Source organism: Nothoprocta perdicaria, unplaced genomic scaffold, assembly GCF_003342845.1.
Source record: "Nothoprocta perdicaria isolate Ctin4 unplaced genomic scaffold, notPer1 scaffold_15, whole genome shotgun sequence".
NCBI lineage: Eukaryota > Metazoa > Chordata > Aves > Tinamiformes > Tinamidae > Nothoprocta > Nothoprocta perdicaria.
Window position 1 is genome coordinate 3,303,921 of NW_020454649.1, and position 9,779 is coordinate 3,313,699.

The window sequence follows — 9,779 nt, forward strand, 5'->3', positions numbered from 1 at the left end:
CTTATTATCTGAAAGTCTGAACTCCGCAATCCCGGGGCAAACCTCACCCTAAGCCTATTTTTTATTGTTCTGTTTTTTTTTTGTTTTTTTTTTTTCCTAGTTCAAAGGAAAGGTTAACCCCCCAAAAAAGAGAAGTGCATCTTTAGTCAGGAGCCTCAAAGTCCTTTAAATCATACTTTATGGGTAGCCTCCAGACATCAAGGTTAGTGCCTGTGGTCTTCACTCAAGGCAAACTCCCTGTCCTTGCTATCACCACTTCCATCCCAGGGAAGTCAAAAAGGCAGCTGGCCACGCAGCTTCCACAACACACAGCATAAATGCATGGTCTTGCAAGTGAAAGCAAAACAAAAGAAAACAGCATTTGTGGAGAAAGCACATGTAACATAACTTATTGACTAAAAAACCAGTTTTCCTTGTCCATGAAAAAGCAAAACATGTATTTTTCCTTAAGTTATGTGTTGATTTTTCACCCCTGTTATGCAGCCTTCCTGCAACGTGACAGGAAAACGATTTGCTATCCATACAGCACTGAGTCTCCAGTGAGGCCAGCAGTATTTAATTGGCAGCTGATTTATATTTCTCCCCAAGTATTCTGTATTCTTTAGCAGAGACCAGAGATGGACAAAGAGAATTGCTACTGAGCCTCCCAACTTGTTTTGGAGCATCAAAATTGTGTTCAAAAAACGCAAAGGAAAAAACACCTTTATGTTTCCTTAGCATGTCAGCCAAAGATCTCATGTGCCAAAGCTCCGATTCCGCTTGCAGTGGGAAGGAGGAAGAATTCCTCCATTTTTCAAACAGGTAAACTGAAGAATCGAATGCAGCCACGACTTTTCATACACCAGATGGTGGATCAGTGGCAGAACATAGTCAAGGCTATAGTGGACCTTTTCCCTCTTCCTAAACATGGTCTTGACTTTACTACCCCAAAGCAAGTACTAAGAGGCAATCTAGGCCTCTTGACTAAGATTTCATTAAGAAATCTTCACTAAGAAATCACTAAGATTTCATTTTTGTGTTTTAAATCTTCATCAACTGCATTTCAGGCAACAAACGTTACTGACTACTGAAGGCAGCAAATTTCATCTCACTATTCTCAGATATTTCTAAATGACAGTGGCCTGGGATAGCTCAATATTATCTATCAACTCCAGGGGGAAATAAAAAGAGTGTGTACTCATGACGAAATAAAGGTAGGAACAACCTGAGAGTGACTTGTGATTGTGCAAGAGGGCATCTGAGGACCTCAAATGAGTAGAGTTCCAAAAACAACGGTGAAAATACTCACCAAGCTCCAGAGGGGATGTTTCTTTGGAAACAGCCACATTTAGCTATTTGTGTCAATGATATCACTCCTAGAAACAATGCAGTTCTACACAAAATAGCCTATTGAGAAATATACAGAAAAGTCTAGCCAATTTATTCACAGCATTTTATTCCAAGAGCTGAATGCTAAATACAAATAATAATACAGGGTTTTATCTTAGCAATGCTCCAAGAATTTGTCTGTAGTTTGATCTATATTAATAAAAGTTTACTGAAATCAACACTCATCCTTCAGTCTGTCAGGGAAAGCAAAAAGCCGTGCTAAGTCGCACTGGAAAACGTAGCTTCGCAGAGAAAGGGACAATGGAAAAAAAAATCCCTCACTAGAAATAGTACTGGTTGTTTTATCCCTGTGTGGGAAATGTAGGCATCACAAACACTAGCACTGAGGATTATTATTATAGCTGTTCCCAAAAGATTATTACGTTATGTACCTGCAAATTGCCTGTTTTTTTCCACTTTTCCTAGTTCTCTTCATATTACTTTACTGAGCATCTCTCCTTCATGGGAAGGAAAGAAAACAATGAATAACCTTGTAGCTATCACTACATTGTGGTAGTATGGATATCAGCACTCTCACAAGGAGGAGCCACTCAACAACCTGATTTTTCTTAGGGAGACTGCTGGATCTGAAAGCCTCAGTGGAGCTCTGCACCCGACTGAAGGAATGACACTAAAACATGTAGAAATCGTCCTCCTCAGCTTCTCTTCTTACACCTTTAGTTAAATCTTTCTGTGGTTTAGAGCTGGATCATGCAAGGCAGCAAGCATCTCATCCTGTCCACGTAAACATCAACTCAACTTGGAGAATACGAAACCCCTCATTACAGCTAATGAGGAATTTCATACTGACAGTGAGGGTATCTGTCACTGGTACCCTCATGACAGTGAGGGTATCTGTCAGACCTGAGATAGTCTCATCAAATATAGGAATTTAGGTGTTGCTGAGCTTAAAAAATTACGTTTTCCAACAATCACTGGCCACTTTATATTTGAAATCATTGTTTTTATGCTGTTGTTCTAAGATAGCAAATAGCTCCTTAAGTGTCAACGTCTACATGCCTAACCCTTACCAAAACGTTGAACCTGTTGGTCTCTTTTAAATAGACAGAGTGACAGAAGTCTTAAAGGCATATTTTCCTGCAGATTTGGGGAAAATAAGTAGAAGGCAATTAGGCAGCCTGTGTACTGTGCGCACAACTGTGTTATCTGAAAACAGACATTACCTGGTACTACGAATGCACCATTAGCAGTGAGGGGACACCAGCCTCCCAGAAGTGTCTTTCTTAAGTGTTTAAAGTTCTCACATATGTTTTTAATCCAACATTAAATTCAATTTCTGTTTTTTAAACTTTCTTAATAAAGTTCCCTATAGTTAACAGTTTTCTGCCCTATAATAGTTCAGCTATTCTTTCTCCCTGAACGGTTTACCTTTTACTTTTCTGATCCCAATGCATATATATATGAAATTACATAGAAGAATAAGAATCCTTTTGTGAAGAATACCAATTTTTTTTTTAAGACTAAAAAATAAGTGTTCTAATGTCCAGCAATGGCTCTGAAAATTGTGACAGCTTGGTTCAAAGACCCTTCGAATTACTCCTTCTGCTGACATTACTAATCTTTGAGTCAGACTTATTAAGTATTTCAGCTATTATATTCCTAGCTGCTAAAACAGGGGAAAAAAAAAAAAAAAAAAAAAAAAAANAAAAAAAAAAAAAAAAAAAAAAAGCTGGCCATAAAAATAGACATCAAATATATTTCTGATCTGGGAATGAATATAGAAGTTAAAGATTTCTGCTACTGCTCACTAGTGCTTTGTTACAGATCTTTCCTGCTGTATCTAAAGGAATTAGAGGGGAGGCAGCCGGGCTCAGCCAGCATCCCGCCTCCAGCTACAGCCGGTATCTAATGCCACAGTGAATGGAAAAAAATGCTCCAATTGCTGTAATAGTTTTCACTCTCGCGCCGTAAATCAGCCCTTTCCGGGATGTACCGTGCTGATGGAGAGGAGGGGGGAGGAAGGCGAGGAAGGGACAGGGAGATGCTCGGGCGAGACGTCCCCATCTTCAGCTGTCCTGTGATTAATCACAGATCGATCCTCGGCCCTCCGGAGCTCCCCCGGCTCATTGCCACCCGGCGGCACCGAGGCGCGGAGCGGCCCTAGGAGGCGCGGGCGGCAGGCGGGGACACGGCGGCGGGGACACGGCGGCGGGGACACCCGTGGGTGCTCGCGGCCGCATCGGGAGGCTGCTCTCAACGGTAGGCGGGAGGCAGCCCCGCGCCCCTCGCCCGGGCGCTTGATGTGCAGGGCGTGGGAACACGGGCATGGGGACACGGGCATGGGGACATGGGCATGGGGACATGGGCTCAGGCATCCGCCGGCCGGCGGCTCCTGCGCTCCCGAGGAGGCCGGCTAAGGCGCGGGGAGGCTCTCGGGCTCCCTGAGCCCCCCCCCGGCCCCCGGCGGCGCTGCGCGGGGCGAGGACGGGCCCTGCGCCTTTAAGGAGGCGCCGCGGTGCCTTTAAGCGTGATTTCCTTCCATTGTATTTGAGCCGCGATCAGGAAAAAGGAAGCGAGGAGCGGAGCGGAGCGCCGCGCGGTGCCGGGCGCTGCCGCCCGCGCCGCCCCGCGCCCGCGCAGCCACCATGGGAGGTGAGCGCGCGGCGGCGGCGGCGCGGGGCGGCGCGGGGGCGGCCCCGGCCCCGGCCCACGTCCCTTGTGTCTCTCGTGCAGGAGGAAACCCCGTGAATGTGCTCGCGGGGCGCAGGGGCAGCGCGGCCGCGGAGCGGGCTGCGCGCGCCGACGGGCCCTGCGCGGCCGGCACCTCCCAGGCGCGGCACGTCGCGAAGGAGCCGCCGCTGCCCATGTCCGCGGCCATCGAGAGGAAGAGCCTCGACCCCGCCGAGTAAGTGGCCTCCGCGCCGCTCCGCGCCGCTCCGCGCCGCCCGGCCGGCCTTGCGCGAGGCTGCGCCTCCCTCCCGCCCGCGCCCCGCCGGCTTACGGGTTGCGGGAGCGCCCGGTACCGCGGAATTCCCGGCGGGAGGCGCCTCGGGCAGGTGGAGGAGACGCCGCCGCAGCAAGCGGAGCGGCTCCTGGAGCAGAGCCCCGGCCGCCCCACGGCCGCCGTGCCCGCGCGCGGCTGGCAGCGAGAGGCCGGGGCTGCTCCCTGGGGGTGCCCAGCTCCCACGCGTCCGTGCCCCATTGCGGCTCCCCACAGCGCCCGGGAAGCGCCGCAGTGGGATAGCTGGGGAGCCTTGATCCCTACTTGGAAGCGTGCAGAGCAGGGAATTTGTCTCCCCACTTCTCACGTGCATGGTTGACCAGCTCTCGCATTGCGACCCTGATTTCCAGGGGCTGCCACCCCCTCCCCGGGAGCCAAGCGCGGGCAGTGCCCAGCCCTGCCCGTGCACGCGACGCCCTAGCTCACAGCTAGAGCACGGGGTCCCCTCAGCGCCCCGCGGCTGCGTGACCGCACCCGGGCTTGTCCGGCATCGCGATAAGGCGGGAGGCAGAACTGCAAAATCCCCATTTGCAGATGTGGCTTGGAGTACCGCTCGGTAAACTTTAGCCATTTGTGATTTGGGTCACTTGGGGCCTTCCCTTGAAGGTCCATGCGAGCACATGGGCTGTTTCATACATAGATTAAATCAACTCATGCCATGTCACGTTTGATGTTTTGCATGTTGCTTTTTTTTTTTTTTTTTTTTTTTTAAATTCCATGCTGTTTTTAAGAAATTATCATCTAACTTCCTAGGCATATAGCATCCAGGCTTGAAGTGCAAAGTTTTAGCAGTATTTATTTACCTACCGGCTGTTGTAGTGCCTAAGTGCTGGCTTAGAAATCTTTGAACATCAAAAAGCTAATGCTGAAACCAGCAATTCTGCTCTACGTAAACAGCCACAGGCCTGTTCCGGGCTGCAGGGCGTTGGGAGAATTGCCTTGTGATGCCTGAGGCATATCCAAATCTTTTGGGGTACATCTGAAGCTTCCAATAAAGGTTAATAATGCCCATTCCGGTGCAGCTGCATATCCTCTTGGAGCTTGTCAGAGTGGAGCCCATGCCTCAGGAAAGGAGGCACATGGCACAAAAGCCTCAATTTTGAATGAGGAGAGTCTCATTGCAAGCAGAGCACCCCACGATTTCAGTGCTGGTAGGAAGGGGTGGCTGCAACAAAACTTGTAGGGCGCAGCGGTCCAAACTTGGGAGAGTGAAAATGGGATGTGAGGGAGCAGTGTCTGCAGGGGCGCGTGGCCTGGTGCCCTCCCAGGGGCGCCAGCCCTGCACAGTGCAGTGCAGCACCGTGCCGCGCAGTGCAGGGCTGGGCGGCAGGGACAGGCGCTGCGGGGCCGTACGGAGCACTGGGGACCATCTGCCTTGTACGCAGCTTGCGACCACCTCTGCCCGTCACCGGGCTGCTCGGTTAAGATCCAGCAAAGCAGAGAAGCAAAACGGGCAAATAAATGACTGCCTGGTCACTAGCCACAGGTTTAGAATTAAGCAAGTGCTTAAAGGAATTGATCCAATAGTCTTTTTATTGACTTCCCTGCGGTTGGGATGAGGCCCTTCGTGGCAGTGCCAGGTCACTGCAAACCCTGTAGAACTGAGCTCAAATGAATTTTTTTTTTCTGTTTTATTCTTTTTTTTTTTTTTTTTTCCCTGCAGAAGTTGTAAAATTGCACAAAGAGGTAAGAGAACTCTTTAAGGAAAAAAAAATATATTGCTTTAGCCCCTGGTGTTTTCAGAACCATCCTAGACCTCACAGCTTTCTTAAAATGGAACAAGTATCATTCATGAGTAGTTGGTGCAATACCACAAAAAAGATGTGTGCCTTTTTTTCGCACAGAGTTGTGCAAATGCCAGTTAACTGTTTGACATCACCAGAGTTAAATCCTTCCCTTTGCTGAGAGAAATCAAACGAGGACTCCAACTTGGCCAGCCTTTCGTGTTGTTCTTCCTTCTCCTCCTTCCCGACCGCCCGGCTTGGGCGAACGTTTCCCTGCTCCAACGCTTCTGTCGTTCCCTCAGGGAGCCCGTGGACGAGGTGCTCCAGATCCCGCCGTCGCTGCTGACATGCGGCGGCTGCCAGCAGAGCATCGGCGACCGCTACTTCCTGAAGGCCATCGACCAGTACTGGCACGAGGACTGCCTCAGCTGCGACCTGTGCGGCTGCCGCCTCGGCGAGGTGGGCAGGCGCCTCTACTACAAGCTGGGCAGGAAGCTCTGCAGAAGGGACTATCTCAGGTATGCAGCTTCCGCAGGCTCCGTGTCCTCCTGCCCTTGCTCCCCTTCTTCCTCGCGTTCCGGGTTTGCTCGTTAGTGGAAGGAAGGTAGAGGCAGCAAATAAAGATCCATGAGGGATTCGGTCTATTACCTGCTGAGCGTAAGGGCTGACGGTAGACCCAGTTGTGACACAACAGCACTTGCTAAGTGATGGTGGGCCAGCTGATAGCTCCAAGTGAACGGTGCTGTCCCAGCACTTGCATGGCATTTTCTTGGGATGGAACTGGGGAAAGATGATGGGTTTCGGGGAGAATGACTCTTCCCTCTGAGCTGACAGTAAGGCAGTTCCCTGGCATGCTTTTAGGTGGTTCTGTGCTTCCACAAGTGCTGCTTTTGACTTAAAATGTATATAAAACCAGGTGCCAAGGTCAGCTACTGATGAGAGATCTTTTAGCTGTCTCACTTAAGCATATGGTATTCAAGGCAAACGAACTTGATTCATCTTGCCAGTAATACCACCCAGGTGAGAGGTTCTTGCTTGCTCCGATCAGCGGGGCTGCTGCACCCGCCTGGTTTCTGAAGGAAGCGTCTTTCAGACAGGGACCGATCTCTGTCCCTGTGGGCATCACGGGTGACGTTCCCCGGAGCAGTGCCAGCAGCAAGACAACCCGGGCCGCGTGTTCCCGCCAAGCCGCAGCTCGGGCAGGAATGTTTGACCCTGCCAAGTTGGGCCAAGTGGATTTTTATCATTTCTTAAGGCTGCACCTGAATAGACATGAACTTGCACGTTTTGCCAAATCAGATCCTACAGATCTACTTGTTAAAATTATTTTTCATTAATATCTCTCTCCTTATCTGATTTAGCAAAATGTGTAAGTAGAAAAATTACATTGAGATTTATACATTTCCCAACAAATTCCATCTTTATATTCTTGACCACAATTAAATGTATTGATCTCTGCTGCACTGGCCATATGCTGCCTGTTGCTGTTTGGATCCCTAGGATCCATTATAACAGGAAGTTTGTAGAATAGAATGACTTGGTATTTTGCTTTTTCAGCTACCTTTTTGATGTCTATTTTATTTGCCAGTAAAAACTAAAACAAAAAGAGGAGTTCTTAATTACTGTCTCCCAGAGCTATTCCAATGGGACTTTTGCCAAGCAGAAATTGAAAAATTAAGTTCTGCTCATGAGACAAATATAAATACTCTGCATATGCAACACTGTGCCAGTGAACTTTCCAAATTCTTTTCATCTTAAAATGAAAGCAATAAACCCTATGGGGATAAAATTAATATATTTTCCTGCAGTAAAATTGAATGTTTTTATTTACTGAGTAATGTGACGTGCATTATTTTCTGTTACTAAGAAAATTTGCAGCTTCATGTAACCTTTTATGACTTTCTTTGGGTACAAGTGAACACTGACCTCTCCTGGTAGACAAAAGAAATTAAGTCGTTTCCCCTGAAGTAGATTACAATTTAGAGGTTATTCTTTGTCCAGCTCAGAAGATGATAGGAAACAAATGCAGTATATGTAAGAAAATTGTAGGAGTCGGAAAAGCAATTTTCATAATTATGGAAACTCACAAGTCATCGTTAATATGGATATGCTCAGAATGTGTCTTTTTTTTTTTTTCCCCTTCTCCCCCCTCCCTTTTTTGCTTATTTTATAAGAAGAAAACAGTATGCTTGTAGTATTTATTAATGATAGGGCTTATAAATAAACTCTGTAATCAGCAGACCGCACGGAGGGCGGCCATCCATGCGGTCCCCACGTGCAGCTGGGCACTACGGCGTGTGGTAGCGCAGGCGGCGAGAGGGCTGTGCAGAGGGTTCCTTAGCAGCTCCCTTTAATTGACAACACAGTAATGATGATCTCAGCAGGGTTTCTTTATGTGAAATGAAAGAGCAATCCAGATCTTGAAACTCTTTGGGTGTCCGGAGGGTCTTAGTATGTATCCCCTGAATCTGAGCAGGAGTGATTTCAGGTATATGAAAATGTTTGCGTGCAAAAGAATGTCAAAAACAGAGGCAAGAAAAACATTGTGGGATATTAAATCACAGCATTTCTCAACTTACAATAGCAACAGCTGAAGCCAGGCAAAACTTATCAACTGAAATGTAATTTCCATTGATTGTGTAAACAGAAGCACGTGTTAGCATGGCATAAAGATATGGTGTGATGCAGAGAACCTTTACTCTACTGAAGCTGCTCGGGACTTTCAGGATAAGACTGTTGATCACAAAAATTGAATATATTGGAAAATAGGTGAGGACCTTGAACTTGCTACTTCAGTTTTAGGTGGCACAAAGTTTAGAGCTCTGCTCAGCAGCTTTCCATGTGACTCTGTGCCTCGTCAGTACTGTGACTGACGGAACAAGGTGCTGATGTTGTGTCCTTTTTTTTTTTTTATTACTTTTTCCTCATCTCTCCTGCAATAGAAATCCACTTATGTTGTTGTTGTTTTAGGCTCTTTGGCCAAGATGGCCTCTGTGCCTCCTGCGACAAGCGAATCCGGGCTTACGAGATGACCATGCGAGTGAAGGACAAAGTTTATCACCTCGAATGCTTCAAATGCGCTGCCTGCCAGAAGCACTTCTGTGTTGGGGACAGATACCTCCTCATCAACTCAGACATAGTATGTGAACAGGACATCTATGAGTGGACTAAGATAAATGGGATGATATAGCAAAGAACATGCCTCGTAGTCTCTAGAAGGCATCCCACGGGTGACCCAGATGCATAGCTGCAGCGAGGAGATGATAAGCACTTGAGCTATGCGCCTTGTTTCAAGTGGGGGAAATACCACAAAGTAGGCCCTTTTCAGGCAGCACTACGTAGAATTTAAACTACATGTAAGTGAAGAAAGAAGACTGAAGCAATAGTAGATAGACTGACTTCTGTTTAAAAAAAAAAAAAGGCGTATTGACAATAACTGACACCAGCCCTGTAGGCAAGAGTTGAAGAACAAACACAACATGATAATGAATTCTCGAAATAACAGTAGTGACTGGTATAAAGAGATGTTATGACTGTCACCTGCAGACTAGGATTGTGCAACTGGTTTTTCATCTTTTTTTAGCTACTCGATTTAGACAATAGCTCCTAATGTAGACACGAAGAAGGATACTGGGGAAAAAAAAGGCCAGTCATTGATATGGTCATTCAACAAGGCCTTATACTTTGGATAGGAGAGAAAGCAGGAGGATGGTAGGGGTTATTTT

The 9,779-nt window shown here is 47.5% G+C and overlaps 1 protein-coding gene across 1 annotated transcript; it reads left to right on the plus strand.

Moving 5' to 3' along the window:
- Window positions 1-3,974: 3,974 nt before the first annotated feature.
- LMO2 (LIM domain only 2) lies at window positions 3,975-9,779 on the plus strand. Its single transcript, XM_026034773.1, has 4 exons — window positions 3,975-3,981; window positions 4,063-4,234; window positions 6,357-6,572; window positions 9,025-9,779. The coding sequence occupies exons 1-4, from the start codon at window positions 3,975-3,977 to the stop codon at window positions 9,242-9,244; spliced, it is 615 nt and encodes a 204-aa protein (XP_025890558.1). The 3' UTR covers window positions 9,245-9,779.